Source organism: Phyllostomus discolor, chromosome X (genome assembly GCF_004126475.2).
Source record: "Phyllostomus discolor isolate MPI-MPIP mPhyDis1 chromosome X, mPhyDis1.pri.v3, whole genome shotgun sequence".
Classification (NCBI taxonomy): Eukaryota; Metazoa; Chordata; class Mammalia; order Chiroptera; family Phyllostomidae; genus Phyllostomus; species Phyllostomus discolor.
In genome coordinates, this window is record NC_050198.1 from 39531526 (window position 1) to 39555767 (window position 24242).

At 49.5% G+C, this 24242-nt stretch overlaps 1 protein-coding gene across 2 annotated transcripts; it reads left to right on the forward strand.

The window, feature by feature from the left end:
* The first annotated feature begins 739 nt into the window (after positions 1-739).
* Positions 740-24242, forward strand: HAUS7 (HAUS augmin like complex subunit 7). 2 transcript variants are annotated; one of them, XM_028522687.2, is made up of 10 exons: positions 740-880; positions 1952-2067; positions 6333-6400; positions 9113-9174; positions 16154-16245; positions 16680-16835; positions 16933-17029; positions 17503-17727; positions 18893-19007; positions 23962-24242. In XM_028522687.2, the coding sequence occupies exons 1-10, from the start codon at positions 782-784 to the stop codon at positions 24096-24098; spliced, it is 1167 nt and encodes a 388-aa protein (XP_028378488.1). In that variant the 5' UTR covers positions 740-781; the 3' UTR covers positions 24099-24242. The 2 variants fall into 2 exon arrangements, with proteins under 2 accessions (XP_028378488.1, XP_035872212.1); XM_036016319.1 differs by having other exon boundaries at positions 748-880; positions 1992-2067.

Below are 24242 nucleotides of genomic sequence, written 5' to 3' on the forward strand. Positions count from 1 at the left end.
CAACCCAGGCATATGCCCAGACAGAGAACCAAACGAGTGACTTTCGGTTCACAGGCTGGTGCTCAGTCCATTGGGCCACACCTGCCAGGGCCACATAGTTCCTTCTATGTGCCAGGCACTATCCTAGGTATTTCATAGGAATCATTACCTCATTCCATCCTTCTTATAGCAACCCAGTGAGGTGAGTGCTTTCATTATCTCCACTAGGTGAGGGCAAGTGGGCAAAGAGAGGTTAGGTAACCTGCCCCAAATCACATGGTTAGTGACTGGTGAGGTCGGTTGGATAGGAACTCAAGAAACCCCTTTAACTACAGTTGTGAGCGTGTAAAACAGGAGGTAGAGCTTCGCACTGGGAAATGGGACACAAGTCCCAATTCCATCCAGTCTCCATAGCTCCCCCTTCACCGTCCCAGCGAGAACCCAACAAAGGAGCGCCCTCTCCTGGAGTAGGCTCTCCCGGATGCATCCTCGATCTGGCCTCCGGGAGGACCGACGAGAGCCAGACTAGCGACTGAGAGCCCGCCCCGGCTCCGCCCGCTGCTTTGCCCCGCCCCACTCGGTGCTCGCAGTCTCTAGGGTGGTGCCTAGGAGCCCGACGAGCCCCGACCCAATGGAAAGGCGCGATGGAGAGTCCCGCCTGCGTCCCCGCCTCAGCTCAGGCAGGTGGGAGGCAGGAGTGCTGGCTAGCGCGTGATTGGCAGCGGGGCCGGCCTGTGAGTCCAAGGCGTGGGTGTGGCGTAGGTCTGGCGTAGGTGAGGCGTGGCTCGGCGGCGCGGGAAACATGGCCGGGCCGGGTGTTGGGGAAGGCTGCTCCCGCTACGAGGATGCGAGCGATGATGGCGTGTTCCAGGCGGCCGTGGCGGTGTTTGCGAAGCTGAAGGTGCTGCGGCCTCAGGGAGCCACCCGGGGCGTTCGGGCCGAGCGGCGGGCGGCGGGTGGGCAGGGCCACTAGCGGAAGTCGGCGGCGCCTGGCCTATTGCCCCAGTCTCCGCTCCCGGTTGTGCCCTGTATCCCGCTGCAGGGACGCCTTGTGGGGGTGTCCAGTCCGTATCTGCTCTTTGGGAGGTCCTGGGCTTTTGCTCTTGCTGTTCCCACGGCCAGTGCCTGGTAGTTCTGGCCGGCGCCGCAAGTGTACTGCACCGTAACTCCTGACTCCTGGAGCCTCGCAAGACCTGGCTGGGCTCTCGAAGAAAGTGCAAGATGCAGAGGACACAGACCCTTGGTTTTAAGGAGCTCGCGGGGCGCAGGAGAGACAGGCGGGCAGAATCCTTGCCCCAGGCTAGTCATCATCACCGGCCAGTGGTGGCGGTAGCGAGCCACTAGTGGCGGTAGTGAGGGAGCCCGCCCCCATAGTTGGGTAATTTTCCCGGGTTCGGCTCTCCCCCACACCCCGCCCCTCTCACCTCCCCTCTCTTCTCCTTCCCGCCTTTCTCCCCCTCCCCTCCCAGCCTTTTCCCCCTCCCCTACTCTCCTCTCCCCGTTCTCTTCCCTCCCCTTTCCCTTCCTTCCCCTGCCCTCCTCTATCCCCCTGCCCTCCACTCCCCTCCCCTTCAGGAGAGTTCTGTTTGGCCCCCATCCTGCTCCCTGTCCCTTTAGTCCTATAGCCAGGAGCCTGCATTTGGCTTCTGATAATCTAGCTACAGCCCATAGTTGCTACTAGGTCAAATCACTATAAGAGCCCAGAGGGGAGTGGATTTTAAGGAGGTGGGGTGACAGACCGACACAGATGGGCAAGATGGAGGGGAGTGCGCTGAGGGCTGCAGGTTGCACACGGTGGGAATGGGCAGTGGGCCGGTTAGAGGGCCAGTAAGTTCCCTCTGATAAGCCTGGTATGTACCTGGTGGCAGTAAACATGTGACGCAGCAGTAAGGGCATAAGTGCAGAAGTGCATTGTAGCCCTTCCTTGATTCTGGTATCTAAAGCTTCCTGGCTTTCCCTTTCCTTGCTTTAGGACCTCAACTGCCCCTTCCTCAACGGTCTTTATCTCACAGATCCAAAGACCATTCAGGAACTGCTGTGTAGCCCCTCAAAGTACCGCTTGGAAATCCTGGAGTGGATGTGTATACGGTAATGGAGTTGTTTCTTCCTCCACCAATATGGGGGCATAGTTGGTGCCACTCAGCCCACCTGAGTGAGATGGGGTTTGTTCTGTTTATAAGTAGCTGTCCTCCCAGAGGGCTCTATACCCTACCCCAGATAACTGACAGTACCTGCTGAGGTAAGAAGTGCCAGCTATGGGCCCATAGTCAAATTTTGGGTGAAAGTGTCCCTCAGCATTGCTTTGGGCAGTCTACCCACCACCTGGCTGAAGTGCTCAGCTTCCTGAGATTCTTTTTTTTTTTTTTTTTAAGCTTTAACTACTGATTTCAGGGCTAGCAAGGGCCTGATAAATGATCTATTTACTTCAATCCTTTCGTTTTCAGACTGGGAAGCTGAGGGTCAGGCTGGAGTTGTAACTGTCTTGGATCTTGCCACTGAGGAGTGACAAGCAGGGCCAAGACCCTAGTCCTTCAGGTCAAGGTGCAGCCCGGTGTATGTGCTCAGCACTGTGTAAGGGAAGCAAAGCCTGCCCAGACGGCAAGGGGAAAGAAAGATCCAGAAAGTCCACAGAATGTCTGTATCTTGGGAGCAGCAGTCCCTGAGCTGAGCATCTGTCTTAAGGCTATGGTGGGGAAGACAGGCCCTGTGCTTTTGGACGTGAGTGAGCCCCAGGGCCCTCTCTGGAGTACCAGTGCTTGGTCGGTACAGGAGTCTTTTGTGAGGTTAGGCCTGGGTCTGCCCCTCTTCACACGGACCTGTCTGCCCTTGCAGCTGAGGAAGACACCTGGGCCGGAGCATGGCAGTGGAGTATCGAGGGTCTAGCCTGCACCCAGCTGGTGTGCCTTCTGGGCCACAGGATGCCAGCAGACCTGGCCCTGAGCTGGGTGTCCTAGGGATATCTGGTTGGAAGGAGGGGGCATTTTCATGTTTAAGCCTCTCCTGCTACCCTTCTTCAGATTCCACCACAGGCCTTGGCACACCAGCACTTTTGTAACATTTTGCTCTCGCTGATCTTCTTTTCCTTCCTGGAGATGTCCTTCGGATCTTTGCATGTTGCACATACTCTGATACAGCCTTCAGTGACCCAGGTCACAAGACTTACCTCCTTTCTGAAAGTCTCCAGTCCCAGGGCACAGTGCATTTTTCCTTCCCCTGGACACCTATAACCTTTGAGCACACTCCTGCCAGAGCCCTGAGGCCTTTTGGTTTTGTCCTTGTCCTGTCCAGCTCTCCAAAGCACTGGGAGCTGCTGGATGGCAGGTACCTGGTGGGGTTCCCCCATCAGCCCCAGGTTGCAGTAGTGTTGTACTGACAAGCAGGCCCATGGACACATGCACACCTGGGCCATTCCAGGTGCCTAAGACATGGATGGGTGCCCTCGTGGAGCTGGGACTTTAGTGGCCGCAAAAGGCTCAGGCACGAATCCCAGTGTTGGGGACATTGGCAGGGAGGAGGTAGCATTTGATCTGGAATGGAACAAGTAATGGTAGGTGCTTGTCTCAACAGGACCAGGAAGTCGAGGTGTGAGAGGGAGAGCCAGGCAACAGTGGCCTTGAATGGCAGCCCAGGGCATCTCCTGTGGGGCTTTGCAAGCCACATGAGGCCTTTAAACTCTGTGCGCTGGGTAGGAAGTGCATGGGACCAGGGAAGCACCAGACAGATTGGCATTTCGGCAAGGTGACTTGGGGGTTCTGTGGCAGATGGATTTGGTGGGGAGAGGCTGGAGGCAGGGGGACCAATATGGAAGGTGTAGCACCAGCCCTAGGGAAAGATGGCAGGATCCCGGCTCACAATGGTAGATCACTCTTGTGACAACCATTGCCAGCCCTGGAGGGATCAGCATGTTGTCCAGGAACCAGGAGGAGAGAGTACTGGGGATAGCCTGGGCTAGTGCAGAGGTTTTGAGCTCATTCCCAGGAGGACGAGGCCAAAGCTATGGCTTGGAGAGGCTCTTGTGGGAGGGAGCCCACATCTGCCTGGCCAGGTAGAAGCTAGGGACTGGGCTGCTGTGCTAGCCAGAGAGGCATAGGCAGCAGTTTTTTTTTAAGTACAAGAAACTAAACCCTTTTTGTGATCCCAAGCTGGCAACAGTGCTCTGGTTTTTTTCAAGGGCCCGAAAAGAGAATTGGACAGAGTTTCCCCTCAGGTTCAGGTTGGCTTTCTTTGCACGTGACTTCACCATTTCAGCCCTTATCTGGGGCCACCCTGTTCACCCCTCTCAGCAGAATCTGGAAGCTGCACCCAGCATTGCCTGGGGAGTTCAGTGTGGTGGCTCTTGGTGGCCCATATGCCGAGCTGGCTTTCAGTGCAGGAGGGGAGCAGAGCCACAGGGTGTCTTGGGTAGCTGAGTTCAAGAAACATGGGTTTCCTTGGTTCTCAAAAAGCTGTACTTGCTTTTAGGGCTTTGAATGCTGTTAGTTTCTGTTCTGTTCCCTGTCACTCCAAGGAAAATCAACTGTAATGAAAGCCTTTCCTAGCAAGGTCACCTAGGCTTTTGCAGATTCGTTTTTTAGTGTGTTGAAGTGCTTTGCTGTGGTTTGGCCTGATGGATCGGTGAGTGTTCTCCACTGCTCTGTGCCTTGTGAATTGGGAACATTGCCTGGCAAGCAAGCCCAGGGGCCAGCCTCCCAGAATTTCATAGGTTGGGGCTCTTTCTTCTTCTGCCCTTTCTGCCCTTGCCCTCTTTGGCAGAATGGGGATGGAGTGGAGTAGGGGTTGGGTTGCCTCACTGAGTCATGAAGACAGGTGGTAAAGCTGAGTAGCTGAGGCTGCTGGGTCTAGCACCCTCTCTAACTGCAGTTCTACAGCGTAAGGCCCTGGGCCTAGGCCTGGGACACAGGCATTAGGAGGCATGGCCCCAGGGAAGGAGCAGTGAGCCCTCTTCACAGAATGGTCACTGTGCCTTCTCACCTCGCTAAGCCGCAGGTCCCTTGGAACCTTGATGGTATGATGGAGTCCCCAGCACCCACCATTCTGTGAAAAGAGCCTCTTTATGTAGAGTAGGCCCACCATAGCAGCCAACTCCTAGGGCTCCCTGGCAAATAGGCATGGGCCTCGGCAGCTGGAGCTCAAACTGTGCCCCCTAACAGAGGAGACCCAGTGGGAGGCCTGTGTTGGGAGTGACTTGTGATGTCTGCTGGGGCACTGCAGCCCTTACTGCCTTTGGATGCAGTCTGTGTCTGGAAAGGGTTCTGCCGATCAGTTCAGCACCTTAAGGCAAGAGGCATATAAGTGGCCACTGATTCATTTATCTGTGTGGTGTCATCAAAGCTGGGGCTCCACTAGGCCAAGAAGGGGCAGCTGGGATTGTAGTTTCCCTACCAAGAAGGCTGGGGCTGTGACCCTGGAGCCCATAACACCCTATGGGAGCTTCCAAATGGCTTAAAGCTATGACCTGCAGTAGCTTAACTACCCCCTGATTTTTGCTTTTTAGAAAATAGAAAATGTTTCTCTGCTGAAAGAGCTGAGTGCGGACATTTACTGATGGCAGATTATTCCATAGCAAGAGGCTGTGGTCACTTACCTGTTAACGCTTACTGGCCACCTTTTCTGTGCTGCCTGCCATGTTAGACCCTAGAAATACTGGATGGAAAGCCAGCTGCTGACTTTGGCAAGCCCGAAGTCTGGGGGATGGGAGCCCAGTAGAGGACAGTGCCCAGGCTGTGCTGTGATGGAGAGATGCCAAGGTGGCTTCCTGGGGGTGGGTGGTGACATCAGCCATGGGCTTTGAGGGATGAGTTTTGCTGACCCAGTGTGCTCTGGCAGGGAGGCTGAGAATAGCAGAGAATATGAAGAGAGGCTCAGGAGGGTGACCTGCAAGGATACCAGAAGTGCTGGATCCTGGGACACCCTCCAAACAAACCTGCACCATGATAAAGAAAAAGCTGGCCCCTTGCTTCCTCCTGAGAAAGACCTAGAGCTCTGGGGAATTTCGTTTTGTTCTCTTGGGCAATCATTTTATTTTATTTTGTTCTCTCGGGCAATCATTTTATTTTATTTTATTTTTAAAAATGAAAATAATTTCCATTTTTTTGTGAGAATTTTAGTTTCAGTTTTCAAATTCATATATCTGAGGTAAAATTTCAGAAATATTTATGATTGTAATTGCTAATTTATGGAGTTGAAATTCACATCACATGAAACTATCCAATTTAAAGTGAACATCTCAATTGCGTGTAGCATGTGCACTAATAATTCACTTTTTAGAGTTTGGATAAGGAGGGGTTGTGAGGGGCCTTTGTAACCCAGCCCTCTGGGTACCAGCCCTGACTGGTCTGGCTCTTTCCTTGCAGGGCCTGCCCTTCCTCTCAAGACAGGTTCAACTTGCTGAAGGGGGCCTCCACCGAGCTGAAGATTCAAGGTGGGTCTGTGTTAGGGGAGTTTGGAATTGGGTGGTGGATTCTGGGCTATTCTGAGCTTGTGCTTAGCCTCCTTAGCGAGTTGTGAATTTCCTGTCGGAGGGGTGTTTTCTTTTGGATGGTGCATACCCTGTAGATATTGCTAGAACCTTCTAGAACCAGGCTCCCTCCCCACTGGTGTGGTGAGTGGGTGAGCTACTGACATAGGGGCATGTGAATAAGACCAAGAGCCCATCTCCCTGCCAGCCTATCCCCTGAGGCACTGTGGGCAGAGGCAGCAGTTCTTGTGGATGCCAGTGGTGGTTCTGTCCCCATGTCACTGGTGTGTGCATGTGCACACTACACATGGTATTCTAGGAGCACACCAGGCAGCTCTCCACGAGGGCTTGTCTTGTAACCACCTCTTTTCAATTCTTTCTTGGCAGAAATTGTCTTTCAACCCAGTAATGGACATTGTTAGGTAAAGAGGAGTGAACTGCAGTCCTCAAGATGGTGGCTAACTCTCCACCATCACAGTGGTATCTCCAAAACTTGAAATTTCCAAGGGCCTGCTTTTGGCCCAACTGCCCCAGGATGGAACAAACTGGACCCTGAAGTCCTGATCCATGCCCCAACTGGCACTGCCAAGTTAATTAAATGAGGGCAATTGTCCCTGAGGCCCAGATAGACCAGAAGAACAGGGCACTGTGTCTTGGAGCCTGTGGGGCTGGCCTGTGGGCTGGTCCAGGCTACAAAGGAGTGCTGGCCTTCTCATGAGTGCTGTGTCCTGTACTTCCAGCGCTTTCCTACTGGTAGGACCATGTTCAAGCCGTGTAAGCCTGGTCATCGGATACCACCTGAATTTTTTAATGCACATGCATATACAGGTTCTGACCCTGGCCCTCAGCCCAGCCACAGCCTTGACCTTGCCATTCCCAGCCTCAGTTTCCTCTTTGGTAAAGTGCGGGTGATAACCTTAGCCTTGCCCACCTTGTGGGAGTGTGCTGAGTGGCAAAGCAGATAGTAGGCATGACTGCTTGTCAAGGATGGTAAATGGGAGAAATTGGGACAAATGAGATTAGAGGAATCACGAATTCATCTGACAGGTATTTATGGAGCACCTGCTGCACACCCTGCACTGTTTTAGGTGCTGGCAGTTCGGCAGTGAGTTATACTGCTCTTATGGTGCTTGGGTGCTAGCTGGGAGAGACAGGTGATAAACAAAGAAAGCAGCAAGATTCTCAGTATATGGATGGTGAGAAGCACCATAAACAAAGACAGGTAAGGGCAGGGTGGTGCATGGGTGGGTTGGGAGAAGGGTGATACTGTTGACATAAGATGGCCAGGGAAGTCCTCTCTTTTAAATAGAGACTTGCAGGCAGGAAGGAACTGAGTCAGGCAGGTACCAGAAAGAATAGTGTTCAGGGCATGAGAACAGCAAGTACAAAGGGCGTGGGGTAGGCTTGTGTGTGCCTGGCAGCTTTGAGGAACAGTGAAGAGGCCATGGTAACTGGTACCTAGTGGAGAGCAAAGGAATAAAGGTGGGGTGAGGTCAGAGGAGGACAGGACCAGATCCAGCCAGGCCTTGTGGGCCATGGAAGGACATTGAGGAAGGTTGCGGCCTGACTTTGTGTTTCACGGAGTCCCTCGGGCCACCATGCTGAGAATAGGAGGATCAGGCAGGCATAGGAAGGCCATTGAGAGGGTCTTCCAGTGAACCAGGCTGGAAATGGGGGCGAGAGTGGGAGCAGGGCACTGTCCAGATCCTGGATTTATAGGGAAGGGAGGGTCAGCCAGACTCCCTGAGGTTTGGATGTCAGCTAAGCAAGAGAGGGGCCGAGGAGTACATGAGGATTTGGGGTTAGGGGCTGTGGGCAGAGCAGCTGTGCTCGGGGGTATAACTGGCATCTGTACAGTGTTCTGGGATTACTAATGCTTTCACGTAGACGTATTCCTTGCTTCTTGCACCAAACCTTCCAAAGCAGGTGCCAGAGTTATGCCTGTTCTGTCACTGAAGCACTTGGGGGTAGGAGATGGACCTTGCCTGTGAGTGTAAGGACATGGCCACAGAGCTAGGTGGCAGGTGTGGAGCTTGCATTGGCCCCAGGCTTTCTGGCTCCAAGTCTTGGCCTTTCTCTATCCAGATGGTTCCTCAGTAAATACCCAGGGCACCCTGGACTCAGTTTCCCAATCTGTAAAATGAAGCTCAGCCTCCTCCTAAGGTTGGTGGCAAGAGGAAGGGAAATGATGACATGAAAGGTGTGTAGGAAATGGATAAATGAGAGCAACAGTTCCTTTCACTGTGGCCTGCTGAGGTCTCTGAAAGGGCAGCACACAGCGTGTTTGCAAGGTTCCCTGACCTCTGTCAGCTCCTCCGGAAGCTGCTGTCTTCTCTGAGAAGCCGAAGTTCCCTACATGGAAGAGCATTGGTTGTGACCCCTTATTTTTAGGTGAGGAAACTGATGCCCAGAGAGGGGGCAATGACTAGGTGCAGATCACACAGCCAGAGGCAGTCTTGGCGCCTCTGTGTGTGGTCGACCTGCTGCTTCCTTATCTACCCAGGTCTCTCAGGCCACGCCCAGCTTTGTGGGCTCCATACCTGCCGACACTGGAGCAGGAATACCCTTAGCAGAGAACTCCTGGGAACCCTGCATGTTTGTGTACCCCCTGGGTGTGCAGTGTCCTCTCCAATTTGGGTGGGTGTCTATAGTAATAGGGTCCTTGTGTCTCAGCAGAGATGGTGAAACTGGGCCATGAGCTGATGCTGTGTGGGCCGGATGACCAGGAGATCCTGAAGGTAAGAGAGGGCCCTCTCTGTCCCTACTCATCGCCACCCTGATCCCTTGCCCCATAGGATTCCCTGGAGTATAGCCTAGCCATTGCTGAGGAGGCCGAGGTGGATTCAGGCCTATCATGACCAAAGGGAGGGACAGAGTGCATCTTGTACTCAGTTGATGACTTCATATACATTGGCACTGTGGTAGGTACTATATAGGGGGGCATCCCCCCAAAACCGGAAATATCTTCTGGAGGGTGAGCCCCTTGTAGTGCAGGCTTACCCTGCTAAATATTCTAGGAACCCACCTGCATCAGTGTTATCTACCAGCTGGTGGTGTTGTGAGAGGCTGTGTTTGGCTTCAGTGAATTGTTTTTAAGGACTTTCTCAGTATGTTTGCCCATTTCGTGATGGGTGATTTACAAGTACCCCTGCCCACACCGCTCTGAGTTTGACCAAAATGGCATGACCCCTGTGCCTCACCGTCCACATTTATGCACTCTTGCCCCCAAGTGACTTCTTTTTGTTCCCCTGGATGAAAAAAGCCCTCAGAGGGAAACATTTTGCCAGTGTGAAAGGGGTGAAACAAAAAATGGCCAAAGCACTAGAAGGCATCAAAATTGATGAGTTCAAAAACTGTTTTGAGCAGTGGAAAAAATGTCTCAATAGGTGTCTTGCATCAAATGGAGAGCACTTTGAAGGTGACTGAAGTTTAAACATGTGAGGATAGATACACAATTTTTTACAAATAAATTCTGGCTTTTTATGGGTACCCCCTTGTACATGCCAGTAATTGTTTCACCTACTCTTGGCAGTCGTACTTACCTTAGCTCCTTTTCACAGGAGAGGTGACAACGCACTTGAGGTCACCCAGTGACAGAGCCTGGCCTCAAATCCAGGCCTGCAGCTCCTGAGCCCATGCATTTCCCCCATGTGCTACGCGCTGCAGATGTGGCCCCATCCACACCCTCCCCCACAATCAGTCACTACTGATTCAGAGAAACCCTACCCTCTACTTTTAATACTTTAAACACTTTTTGAAATAATTGTTTCCACATTTTGGCCATTACAAATGATGTTGCTATGAATGTTCCTGTACATGATTTTGACTGAAGACATGTTTTCAGTTCTCTGGGGTATAAAGCTAGGACTTGCTGGGTCATACAGTAACATGACCTGTGACTCTGAGGAATGGCCAAACTAGTTTACAAAGTGGCTGCACCATGTTTACATTCCCACAAGCAACATGTGAGGGGTCCAGTTTCTTCACACCCTCACTGGCACTTAACTAGTGTCCATTGTTTTGGTTCTGCCTGTCCTGGTGGGTGTGAAGGGCTATCTCGTGGTAGTTTTAATTTGTGTTTCCCTGATGACTGCCAGTGTTGAGCATCTTCATGTGCTTATTGCTATTTATAGATCTTCTTTGGAGAAATGTCCGCATTTAATTCTTTTGCCTAGTTTTTAATTGTTTTTTTTGTCTTTTTGTTGAATTACAAGAATTCTTTATAATTACTGGATACAAGTCACATCAGATATTTGAATTGCAAGTATTTCCTCCCGTCCTGTGGACTGTCTTTTCACTTTCTTGATGTGTCCTTCGGAGCACAGAAGATTTCAGTTTTGATGCCGTCCACTTTATTTACTGGTTCTTTTCTTGCCTGTGCTTTCAGTGTGACATATTTAAGAATCCATTGCCAAATCCAAAGTCATGAAGATTGACACATGTTTTCTTCTAAGAGTTTTATCATTTTACCTTTTACATTTGGGCCTTGAGGTAATTGTATATATGGTGTAAGATATGCATCCACCTTCGCTCCTTTGTCCCAGTTACCATTTATTGAAAAGACCTTTTTTTTCCTCATTGAATTGTCTTAGCATTCTTGTTGAAAATCAGTTTAACTGTAAATATGAGGGTTTATTTCTGGATTCTCCATTCTAATCCATTGACCTATATGTCTCTCTTTATTCCGGTACCACACTGTCTTAATTACTGTAGCTTGTAGTAAGCGACAACATATGAATCCTCCAACTTTGCTCTTTTTAAAGATTGTTTTGGTTATTAGGGGTCTCTTGAATTTCCATATGAATTTTAGAATCAGCTTGTCAATTTCTGCAAAAAAGCCAACAGAGATTTTGATGGAGATTTTGCTGAATCTATAGATCATTTTGGGGGGAGAATTGTCATCAATTACAGTATTTTGCCATGTATAATGCACATTATTTTGTCCAAATTTTTTAGAGAAAAATAAGGATGCACATTATACATGGGTAGTGCCTGAAATACCTTGTATCTGTTCTTGAGTTTTGTAACTATTTATTACATAAAGTTTCGTGTGCCATAATATATTTTTAAAATTGCTAACATTGCTTTATAACATAAAAAATAAGTATCTAAATATATAAATAAAAAATTGAATTAAAAAATTAAAATGAAAGCTTTTTCTCCCTGAAAGTTTGGCCCAAAAACGTGGGTGCACGTTATACATGGGAGTGCATTGTACACGGAAAATACGGTATATGGTCTTCATATCTGTGAACTGTCTTTCCATTGTTTTTGGTTTTCTGTAATTTCTTTCAAAGATGTTCTGTAGCTTTCAGTGTATAAGTCTTATACTTCTTTTGTTAAATTTGTTCCTAAGCATTTTATTCTTTATGATGCTATTGTAGATGAAATTGTTTTGTTAATTTCATTTTTGTATTGTTTATTGCTAATTGATTTTTGCACATTGCTCTGATATATTGCCCACTTTCTAAACTTGCTTAGTAGTTCTGATAATTTTTTAGTGGATCACTTAGGATTTTCTATACACAAGATCATGTTATTTGCAAATAGAGATAGTTTGACATCTGCCTTTCTAACTTGGATGCTTTTTATTTCTTTTTTTTTACTAAATGCTTTCTACCACCTTCAGAACAATGGTGAATAGAACTGGCAAAAGTTAACATCTTTATCTTGTTCCTGATTTTAAGGGGAAGTACTTGATCTTCACCGTTGAGGATGACGCTAACTGTGGGTTTCTTTTTAATTGATGTCCTTTATCAGATTGAGGATGTTCCCTTCTCTTTCTACATTGTTAAGTTTTTATCATGAAAGGGTGTTGAATTTTAGAAATGCTTTCTCTGCGTGTACTGAGATGATCGTGGGGTTTTGTCCTTTATTTTATTTTTCCTTCATTTGTGATCTTCCAGTTGTCTTTCTGGTATCATCTTACTTCTGTCTGAAGAACTACCTTCAGCAGTTTTTTTCAGCAGTGTTCTGCTGGGTCTATATTCTCTTAGATTTTATTTATTTGACCATCTCGCATTCCCCTTCATTCTTGATGGATATTTTTTTAGTGGATATAGAATCCTGGGTTGGCAGTCCTTCTTTCTCCACAGGATCTAACCACAAATCTGCAGTCATTTGAATCATTTCCCCCTTGTGGGTCATGCATTGTTTTTCTCCTGCTACTTTAACATTTTTTTATTTGTCATTTGATTATATATTTCTGGGAATATATCTTCAGGTTTGGACTGCTTGCATTTGCTTACCTTCACACATCTGTAAGTTTGTGTATTTTGCAAACATGGGAAGGTTATCTGTTTTCTCTCTGTTGCTCATATTGGATAGTTTCTGTTTACATTTTCAAGGCCACCGACTCCCCTGTCCCCTCCATTTTGCCATTGAGTCCATCAGTGAGTTTTTTGATTTCAACTTTTCTATTTTTCTGTTCTAAAGTTTCCGTGTGTTTTGTAAATATTTTGTTTCCTTGCTGATGCTTTCTTTTTTAACTTTTCTTTCAACAGTGTTCATGATCAGCTCTTGAGCATTTTTATGATGACTGGTTTAAATTTGTCAGGTTATTCCGGCATCTGTGTCCTTTTGTCAGTGATGTCTTTTGATTGTCTTTTCTCATGAAAGTTGAGATTTTTGTGGTTTTCTTCATATGCTGAGTAATTTTACATCGTGTCCTGGACATTTTACTATTACTTTGACTCTGGGTCTTGTTAAGTTTTATGGAGAACGTTTGTATTTTAGAAGGCACCCAGCCTGGTTAGTTTTATTTTATTTTATTTTTATTTTTTAAATTTTATTTTAATTGTTGCAGTACAATTTTCTATCTTTTACTCCCATCCCAACCCAGCCTGGTTAGTTTTAAACTGTACGTTCTGCCTGTTCTGCCTGCTTCTCTGACTTGTAGTCCCAGCGTCCGCTGTTTCCTCAGATCTTTGTGCCACTTGGATCTGTGGCGCATGTGTGCCATCTGGTGGTTGGCTTGGGACTTGGGCATTGGTTTTCCTCTGGTTTAGTAATCAGAGTCTTCAGTATGTTCATTAAGATCAGAGCCTTGGCCCTGGCTGGTGTGGCTCAGTGGATTGAGTGTTGGCCTGGGAACCAAAGGTTCTGATCCTAGTCAGGGCACATGCCTGGGTTGGAGGGGAGGCGGGGGGGCTGGGGGGCCCCATTGGGAGGCAACCACACATTGATGTTTCTCTCCCTGTCTTTCTCCCTCCCTTCTCTAAAAAAAAATAAAAAAAAAATCAGAGCCACCCTTACATGGGGAGAGGGGAGGGGAGGGGAGGGGAGGGGATGGATCGAGCCATGAACAGATTTATGGGGTTACTTTCCTGAGCTCTTCCCTCCCTGTCAGCATCTTTGATGCTATCTACAGGAAGAGGCTCTCCTTTCCCGTCCTCCAGCCAGGCGTAAATCGCTCACTTCCGAGACTGCACCATAGAAGAACCAAGAGGAAGAAGGGGTAATAGGATTTGGCCCATAGCTCCACTAAACCGAAAGGAAGTATCCCTGTCCTCAGAGTGTTAGAGTGTTGCTCCTGCTGTTGTCAGACACTGGTTGCTGCCCAGGGTCTGAGAGAAGAGGGAGAGAAAAAAGGCTGGGGATTTCTCCCACTCTCTTGGAGTGTGAGGAGTTCTCTTTTCTGGAGCTTTCTCTCTGTACCACCATGTTTCTTCTGGGTTTGGGCTGGACTGAGGTCAGGTCCGGGGAGGGCGGAGGCGAGAATACAGCAAATTGTCTCCAGTCTGAACGGTGACCTTGGTTCCCGTGCCTCCCCTGCAACTCCTTCTGGCGTTTACCTTCCTGAGGCTGCAGACACCTGCCACATGCATTTTGTCCCACTCTGAGACGTGGGTACTTCATGGGAGAAGAAGATGGCATGTGTTCCCTCCATCTTAGCCGGAACTGTAACCCTTCCCTTAGTTTTTATTTTAAGAATGATTTTTATTGTGATAAAATGCACATAGCATAAAACTTATGATTTAACCATTTAAAAAATATTTCCCAGTCGGCCCTGATGGGGTTCTACTTTTTAAGAAAACATTTTTATTTTGGTAAAAATACAAAGAACATAAAACTTATCATCTGAACCATTTTAAGTGTAGTCAGCAGTATTAAGCACATTCACAGTGTTGTGTAATCGTCGCTGCCTTCTATCTTCAGAACTGTTTTCTTTTTCCAAAGCTGAAACTCTGCACCCAATTTTAAGCCATTTTAAAGCAGACAGTTCAGTAGCATTTAGTATATTCCCAGTGTTGTGCAATCATCACCTCTATGTAATTCTAGAACATTTTCACCTTCCCAGGAGGAGATCCGTGCCTATTAAGCAGGCTGGAACCCACCACTCTGCTGTCTCTGTTTCATATAAGTGGAGTCATACAATATGTGGCCTTTTGCAATTGGCTTCTTCACTTAGCACATTAGTTTCAAGGGTCACCCTTGCTGCAGCATGGATTAATACTTCATTCCACCTTATGCAATAAAAAATAAAAGGAAAATAATAATTTATGTTGACACCGGTGAGTGTTGGGAATTGGGACATGGGAGAGAGGAGATACAGGTGTAAGATGTGTGAGTTCCTAATATGTTTGAACTTAAAAACTATGTGTGTGGGAACCGTCCTTGTGGGGGGCACCAGGCAGCTGCAGCTGTGAGGCCAGCACCCATGGATAGGGAGCCGAGCTACAAGCATTATCATAGTACATCCCTGTCCCCAGACTTCCTCCCCACCCAGCGCCACCTGGGTTAAAATACTATCAGGAGCCTCTTGGCCCTTTGACTTCAGCCTGTGCTTTCCACACCCACTTTAAGTGAAAATGCTTTTCTGGGGGCTTTATAGTAAGCAAGTAGCCTGTGAGGCTGGCTGAGCAAAGAGTTCTGACACATTCCTCAGACTAACGGGTGTGTAGGGCAGGGCAGTAAGGAGCTAAAATGGAGTGGCAGGCCCAGTTTTCTTTCTGGCATAGTTGCTTACATAGGGCTCTCTGCAGCAGGCTGGGCTTCTCAGGTTGTAAGTGGGTCCTGGGGATTGTCTGTGAGCCTCTTTCTGGAAGGAGGAAGGATTTGTACTTCTGAAGCCTGAGCTTCTGGCTGGGCAGCAGCCTGCTGGGAATCCCAGGCACCTTTAGGGCAGGGGAGTAACTCAGCTGCTGCTTGGGGACCCTGGCTATAAGGCCAACCACATGCCACCTGTTAGGGACAAGTCCTTGTTCTCCCTGTGAGGAGGAACAGGGTTGGCGGAGGCCACCTCTATGGCCTTGTCTTGCTGTGCCAGTCAGTTTTGATTGTTCCTGGCTAGGGTGGGTCATCTGCTGAGGGGGACAGGCCTCTTCCTGGAGATGTTCCTGAGAAACAGGCCACCATCAGGTTCCTGTGGGCTGTGTTCTGCCGTCAACAGGCCCTCCTGCACCCCACATGCCCACCCAAGAAGCTACACTGTTGGATGTGCGATGAACATACACTCCCATATGTTTATACAGCACTTGTCACTTCCAGAGTGGTCCCAGGCATCATTGCAGCCCAGGGCTGGGTTGAAACAGGGAGTGCTTAGTGATCACAGCCCCTGAGGCTATGGTCCCTGAGCCAGTCCAAGATGTTGCCCGGTGGGGACCAGGGAGCCGGTGGCCCAGGCTTTTCCTTTCCACTAGCTGCAGCAGTGTCGCGTGTCAGGTGGGGGCACCCCGCGTGCCTTGCCAGTGAGTACATGTGATGTTTCCTACTCAGGGCCGGGCCTGCGCCCAGAAGCAACTGCACTTCATGGACCAGCTGCTGGACATGATCCAGAGCCTGACCATTGGATGTTCCAGCTTCTCCAGGTAAAGGCTTGTAACAGGCCCTCCACAGAATGGCCAGTGGGTGTCCTTGGTTCTCCAACTGGAGCTGGTGTGCACAAGGACCTGCCGGGTACCTGGGCGTGCCACCAGGTACATCTCTAGTTGGAGTTTCACTCCCTGCCCTGGCGGCTGCATGCCGGCCCAGGTATCAGGCTGTTCACGGTAAAGGGGATGGGCCTGCTGAGGAGAGTGGGTGCTTAGGCTATCCCTGTTGATGGGTAGGCTCTCAGCGGTATGGGGCTCAGCTCTGGCTACCAAAGCAGGCGAGGACTGGAGGAGACCCCTCCTCTGGGCCTCTGGGCCAGCTCTTGTTTGGCTTCTTGGGTTTCGCACATGGGACCTCAGCAAGGCTGCCAGCACAGTCCCTGGATGCCGTACTGCAGCCTGTGACTGTGGCCCTGGGGCTGCCTTTGCAGTGTGCAGGGGCAGTTTGAGGACACTTTGGAGAAGAACGAAAAGCTGCTGGGGGAACTGTACTCCGGCTCCCAGCTGCAGATGCTTCTGAACCCTGAGTGTGACCCGGGGCTCCTGGACATGAAGCCCCCTGACAAGCAAGGTGATGACCGGCAGAGGTATGGGCCCTGCATGGTTCTGTGATCTGGGACAGACTCTTCATGTGTGGCCTGAGATGGAACAGAGCTGAGAGTATCTCCCCTTTTCTCCCTGCAGGGTCAACTCCCCTGTGGAGTTGGAGAAGGAGAAGGTGATAGAGCTAGCCAGGCAGCTGCAGGAGAGCGTGGTTAAGCTACAGTCACTGAGGACGGAGGTGAGGGTGCTGGCTCCCAGGGCCTCGGGCACCTCATCTTCACAGTGAGCGTGTTGTGAGGCTTAAGTGAGCTGGCATGTTTGTGGAGCCTGTTGGGCACTAGAATGTATCGGGTGCTCAGCCCACACGAAGGGGAGAGACAGAAAAGCTCCAGGCCGGAGCTGGGAGGTTTCCTGTAGAATGGAAAGGGTTAGTTAGGTGGACTGCATGCCAGGCCCTGAGCTCCAGGCTTTCTTGCGCCACCTTACATGTGACCCTGACGTCTACACAGGCTGCAGGGGCACGACTGAGGCCAGAAGGCAATCAACTTTGCTTGAAACCAAGTTGCTCTTTTCTGTTTCTTGTCTTAATGTCTCCCGGTTTTTGGAAGCCTGGGATGGCCAGCAGACCCTGCCTCTGATGGGTGGAAGGGACTTGGTGCCCCATGGGCACACAGGGCAGCGTGAAGGGACCTTCTCCCTTTGGCTTTGCAGTGCTTTGTGCAGCACAAGCAAGGGGCTGCTGTAAGCAGGGTTGACACCAGCACCCTGGACCAGAAGCTGCGCCTGGTCATCTCTGACTTCTACCAGCTCGTCATAGCTTTCCTTCAAGTCTACGATGATGAGCTGGGTGAGTGCTGCCAGCACCCAGGCCCCTACGTCCACCCGTGCGGCCCCATTGTCCAGGCTGTGTACCAGACTCTGACCTCGTGTCGTCAAGTAAGAATCACCCTCTCATTTCCCACTGTAGCCCTCAGTGAGGGACCCAAGGGCTGGGACAGGGGGCTGGGAGGCACTTGGCCCAGGCTCTCTGTGAGCAGGTGGCACGGCTGTAGCCCTCAGCCTGGGACCTTTGTCAGGTTGCGGTGGGAGCTCTTCCTGGTGCCATGGAGGGGATGAGGGGTACTGTGGGTGCCCCCTGCACTTCAGGGGGTGTTCACTAAGCCAAACCCCTGGGCCTGGAAGGGGTTTGTGGACTGCCTGCACTGCGTCCTAATTGCCTACGACACTCCTGCTCTTTCACTGAACTGGAATTGTTACTGTGAGCATTGTTGCATGTCATCCCACCTTTTTAAAAAGCATGATGATCTTAGTGGCTCCAGAGCATTTTGTTCCAGTTTCTGACCCTATATTGGTCTCATTCTGTCTTTGTGACACGCTGAACTGTATCATGGCCTGTTTGCTCTTGTGTATGACTGACAGCTATGCCAGACAGGCAGATGCCTGCCTGTTTGCACCCTTGACTCAGCCCAGAGAGGCAGCAAACAGTAGTCTCATGCTGCCAAGCTGGCTCTGTGCATATTTACTCATTGTGTTGCTCTACATCACAGACCCCCAGAGCCGACCTGAATGCAGACTTGGGCTAGGATTATGAGCACAGCAGCCATGCATGGCCCTCTGACATTGGCTCGGGGCTTGTATAGCCTTTGTCTTGGTTATTTAGTGGAGAGGCTCCTAGACTTCCAAACCTCTGGTCAACCTGTTCTTTGTGACTTTGCCAACAAGGCGAGTTAGGGTACAATCCTCTCCCATCAGAAAGGCCTTTTTATTTGGGGGCATCGATTCCCCACCATGGGATAGTTTCCTTCTGTGCCTCTGGCTTTGATTGGCTACCAATGTGGGTGGGGCACATGATAGTGTGGTATCCCCTCCGGGCCAGGACGAAGGAAGTTAGGTTGGAGAACTCTGACTGATGACTCTCCATGTAGCTGGGAGTCCTGCCATCACCTGTGGATATCCTTGGGGGTGAATGCCACGTGCTTAATAAGGGCCTGGGGAGGATCACACGCTTAATGTGAATCTGGGTGGGAAGAAAGAGGTGCCTTTTATAGGTCAGACCGCTGCACTTAATGCCCACGTATTTCTCTCCCTCCCTCCCGCCCAGCTCTTGATAGCAGTGATGGAGCTCACTGACATCTCTGCAAGTGCTGTAGACATGGCGCAGCAGCAGCAGGCTGAGAAGATCTGTTGGAGCAGCAACAACTCTGTGATGAGTCTGGGTACGTGGTCACCACTTTATGCAGCTGTGGTCGCCCACTCAATGGTCATGGACAGGGCTGTCCCAGTGCACCTTGGCTTAGCTCCTGGCTCATGCCAGGGTTCCTTCTGTGCTCAGCCAGCATTTGGGGAGCATTCAGGGACTGGCCTCTTACTTCTTTCTTTTTTCTCTAATGTATAAGGTTTTCCTTCACTTGAAAGAATGCTTTGGACAGATTATAAAATCAGGACATTAATTGCAGAAATTTGGGATAACCCAAAGACATGCAGAGGTAAAATAAAAACCATCCATAACTTGGTGGTCCAGAAATGGTCAGTGTTAATATTTTGGTCTATTTCCCTCTATTGTTTTTCCTGTCATCCTTTTTTTTGTTCTTTTGTACATGTTAAGTGTGATAGCAACACAAGCACACTTTTATATTATTATGTTCTTTCCCTTGGACCTCATTGTAAGCATTTTCCAATGTTCTCAAAGCAGCATTTTCAATCGTCAAACACTATTTCATTCAGGCATTTGCTGTAATTTGCTCACTACTTTCTGTTACTGAGCCTGTAGGTCATTTTCAGATTTTTAGTATTCTCCATAATGCTGTTGCAGGATTTATAATAGTATAGGATGAAAACAAGGTGAAGCTTTGCCATTGGGTAATGCTCAGGTAGAGGATGGAGTATGTATATGGTGAAATAGTATTCACCATTTCAAAAGTTGGTGATGGCACCACAAGGAAATGCATATTATAACATGTTGAAGGGAAAATGTGGGGTAAAAAGGAAATACACAGTATGACGTTACCTTTCTAAAGGAAAATAATGTAGAAGAAACCCTCACAGGAAATGGACCACAATGGGGACACTGGTTTTCTCCCAGTTGGAATCAGAGGTGGTTTAGTTTAATTTCTGTTTCTTTATTCTGCTCCATAGTCTTCATATATTCCCCAGTGGACACATGTTACTTCAGTCATCTGCCCATTGTCGATCTTTAAAACAGGATGTGGTGAACGTATTTATGCATAAAGTGGGTCCCCACTTAGATCGTGTCATTAGGATGGGGCTCCCAGGTCACAGTGGCGAGTCCAGGTGTCCATCTTTCTGTATCCTTATCGGTGCTGGATTTGATCTTTCCGACATTTCCAGTACTGGGTAGGGGCAAAAATGTAGGTTAGTTCAGTTTCAATTGAACTTTTTTTTCTATGTTGCTTTTTAAAAAAAAAATTTGGAAGCATACATTGAGAAAACTTTTTCTTTAATGAGAAATATAGCCTTTAGGGAGGACTCTTAACTCATAGGGATAGAAACATGAAATAGCTGCATCTTTTTCCCTATGCAAACCTCCTTTATTCCATTTCAAATGATTCTGAAGAGAATACTTGTGTAACCATGACCCAGGTTGAGAAATAGAACATGCCGAGCGGCCAAGAAACCCTTCTTGTGCCTCTTCGTGCCTACAGCTAGCTGCTGTCCTGACTTTGTGATAACTATCTCTGTTGGTGTTCTGGAAGCTCCTTCCTTGTACAGTCCCTCCTCTGTTACTGTTCTCAAGATTCTCTTAGTCTTTGGCTTTTGACAGTTTGATTAGAGTATGTCTTGGTGTGGGTTGCTTTGAGTTTATCCCATTTGGAGTGTTTTGAACTTGGATGTGTGGCTTCATGTTTTTTATTAACACGCGGCCAGACAGTTGATGATCCTTTCTTCTCCTTCACTTCCTCTTTGCTCCGAGCCCCAGGGTCAGCCAGAGGTGATGACTCAGGGCCCTCTCAGGTCTCCCCTGGGCATCTGCACCGCCTCAGGCATGCGCATGGCCTTCATGACTTCCTTGTTGATATCTCATTCCCTCGCCTCTCCTCTCATTTTCTGCTTTGTCTGTAGTTTGCCCCAACTCTCATCCATCATCCCAGGCAGCAGCTACTAAATCATTTGCCTATAACTGTCCCTGCCTGCCCCCCCAAGTGTGCCCCCCAGGAGTGGCTTTAGGCTGCATAGTCTCTGGGCCCTCCCTTTGGAGGGCTATCTCTCTAGCTAGCCCTCTCCTTGGGCAGGTGGCCTTTTCAGTGCTCTTGGCTTCGGCACATACACTTGCCATATGTATACTGGGCGCTCAGGAGTCGCTCTTCTTTCTAACTGAACTGCAAGAGTCCTCCATTTTCAAATATATCATAACATTTATCCTAATCACAGCTGTCACTATGACTCTCACCCCCAGTGCATATAATTGCTGTTGATAAAATGCTTACAATCCACGCTATCATTAATATAATAGTGGTGGCCATTAGTGCTGTGTACGGTGTGCCATCTCACCTGTGGTCACAGGACTGACTGGTGGCAAGTTTCACCTTTTAGATAAGCACCCTTTGTGTTGAAGATGTGGGAACCCTGCTGTCCTCACCCCTTCTCCTCTGTGCCTGGTTGGGTGGAGCTGCCTTCCACTCGGAGGGCTCGGCTCTTGTCAGTGCAGTTTCCTGATTTTGTTTGACAGGAGTTCTTGGGCTGTAGATATGCCAGAGGAATGGCCTGTGAACTTTCCCTGTTCCCACCTGAAGAATTGAGGGCATTGGTCTCCACGACTTCCTCAGGCCCCTGCCCCTTACTATGGAAGGTCTGTGTGTCTCTGCTACTTCCTCTCTCAATATAAGAAGCCAGGCCTCCGATCTGGGTGCCGGTGGGCAGATTATGTTGGTTGCTCGGCCCATCGTCATTCACCAGTCACCATCTCAGCTGACTGGACCTGAGGCCTCATTTGGTTTCCCAAGCCTCCAGAGACCCCGGTGCCAGGAAGATAGACATCAATGCTTTTTGAAAATGAAGCAACCCTTTCAGTGCTGGGAGTGAGGGAGGGGAGTTGACAGCTCCAACAGGGAGAGATGATAACAGATTTCTGGAAGCTAGAAAGTGCCTGGGGACAATTTGATGGATGCAAGGGGTGCAGAAAGCCTCAGCCAAGAGGACAGCCTGAGCAGCAGTGGGGGAGCATGTCTGCCTGCTGGGACCGCAGGGCTATGTGGCCGATAGCCCTGGAGAGGGAGCAGTGGCAAGTAGGCGGGAAGCAGAGGGCGAAAGCAGAGCAGGACTTTACAGGTTGACGCTCCCAGTGACACCCTCACCTGCTTTCTTTCAGTAACGAAAGTGATTGAAATGAATGGCCAACCCAGGCTCCGAAGGTGGCTGACAGCAGTCCGAGAGAAACCTACCTGTTTCTGGCCTCTGAGGGTCCATGGCATGAGGGCTGACCCCTGTCTGCTTCTGCTGCCCTCTCCTGACTGAGCTCCTTTGGTGGGAGGGCAGACCCTGGAAGGGATGGTGACTCCACCAGAACACAGTGGGGCCAGCACCATGAAAGAGAGAAGACATGGAAAAGCAGGGCTAATGGATCATTCAGAGAAATGGGCTTTCTAACAAACAACATAGAACAGCAGGTCCTTGAATAATGTCTTTTTGCTATAATGTTGATGAGATGGTGTTTTATCCATTACCCTATGGTAAAATGGGTTTCATTATACATTGTTTTACCTAGAGTCACAGAACCTATTGAGAACATGAAGTGAGGACTTACTGTATCATGCCCAAATGAAAACCAGTGTGGAGAAAAACAAGCAAACACTCCTAGAAGCTAAAAAGGCTTGCCAAAGTGTTGAAAAGTCAATGCAAAGAGGGGAAAATAAAAGGAGGCAACAAATCTATAAGAATAGAAAGAAAACAGATCAACAAAATGAAGACAAAGATAAGCAATGCAGAGGCCCCATCCAGGTGGCTAGCAGGATCTCCAGAGAAAGAGAGGAAGGAAAATGGAGGGTGGAGGATCAGTGAAGTAACAGATGCACAGAGCTGAGGGAGTGAGTCTAGAGATTCTAAGCCCAGGCAGATGGAACCAGAATCACACGTCCCCAGGCCCACCCAGCCTTCTGAAGTCTGGAGTAGCAGGGATGCAGGGCTGGGGCCCAAAACTTCCAGAGAGGAAGCCTGTGGCCTCCTTCACAGGCTGATGCCTTTCACATTCAAAGGGCCTGGGGTTTCTAGCCTAGGAATCGAGACCTAGCCAACCAAGCTCAGCCAAGAGATGGTCAGGTAGTGGACACAAACTTATGGAGCAGCTATGTTGGGGCAGCCCCGGGAAAACAATGGGCTAGAGGGCTTAGAGGTTGGGAAAACCTAAGGATTCCATGAAGGCAGGTGATACCCAAAGGGAGGCAGGAAACCCCTTCTGTGGAGAAATGTGATTGAAACAGGAAGGGTGATAATCTGACCTCAATGAAAGCACTGATGGCAAGTGGGGAGGGTCGCCAGGACTGGTCTCAGGTGGGCCAGGCTCGGTTCCAGCCCTGCTAGGAGTCTGCCTGTTCCAGCATCTCGCTGAGGCCGCTCATCCTGAGGCACAGCCCTTGATTCCTGAACTTCAGAGTCACCCTTGGGATGGGCAGGACCAAATTCCAATAACTACTTGCCATGTGGATGGGCGAGGAGGCAGAGAAGCAAGTTGGTGGAGGAAGGAAGAGGTATCTATTTAAGTTAGGGCACCACTGCCAAGGAAACTCCTGTACCCAGGGTGGGGGAGAGAAGTGAGCTCAAGTCCCCACATTCCACACTCCGTGGTCATTGTCTGAAGTTGGTACCTTGACAGGCAGGTGCATGTTGTGACAGTGTTCCCTACCCCTGAGAGCAAAACAGCAGGTCACAATTAAGGCTCTTGTCATTTGATTGGTGTTTGATTAAATCACAACCTCCACCCCTGTCACCTTCCCCCTGAGGGGTAGGCAAGGGCTTCCATCTGTGCTTGGCCTTCACTGCAACAAGGGGTTGCTGTCCAGCCTCCAGCCCCCTCAACAGCTCCTGGTTCAGCAGTTTCTGGTTCACAGTGAGAGTCAGCCCCCCTGCACCCAGCTGTGAGCCCCTTGAGGGCCAGGTGCAGTGGTGCAGGATGGGAGGCACTAGACTCACTTTGCGGTTTGTATTTTTGCTCTACAGTTACCAAAATGGAAGAACTAACCCAGAAATACAAGCTCTTCAATGACACTCTGCAGAAAGGCCAGAAGGAGTCTGGGAGCAGGAAGCTGTGCCCCAAAGAGCCAGGTGGCCGGGCAGGACCGAGCCATTTGCAGTAGAAGTAGTTACAGGCCCCATGTTTTCCAGGCACAGCCTCCAGATGCCTGGGCCTTCAGCCTCTTGGAGGGGGAAGGAGGAAGGGCGGAGGTCAGGCAGGGTGGTGTGAGCTGGGAAAAAAAATAAAACCTCAGATTTGAAGAAGT

What these genes read in the sequence shown, in the direction of transcription:
- HAUS7 (XM_028522687.2), top strand. Translation starts at nt 782, where the DNA reads ATGGCCGGGCCGGGTGTTGGGGAAGGCTGCTCCCGCTACGAGGATGCG. An exon ending in TACAGTCACTGAGGACGGAG is followed by an intron (nt 17,030 to 17,502) that starts GTGAGGGTGCTG and finishes TTGGCTTTGCAG; the next exon opens with TGCTTTGTGCAGCACAAGCA. An exon ending in CTCTGACCTCGTGTCGTCAA is followed by an intron (nt 17,728 to 18,892) that starts GTAAGAATCACC and finishes CCTCCCGCCCAG; the next exon opens with CTCTTGATAGCAGTGATGGA.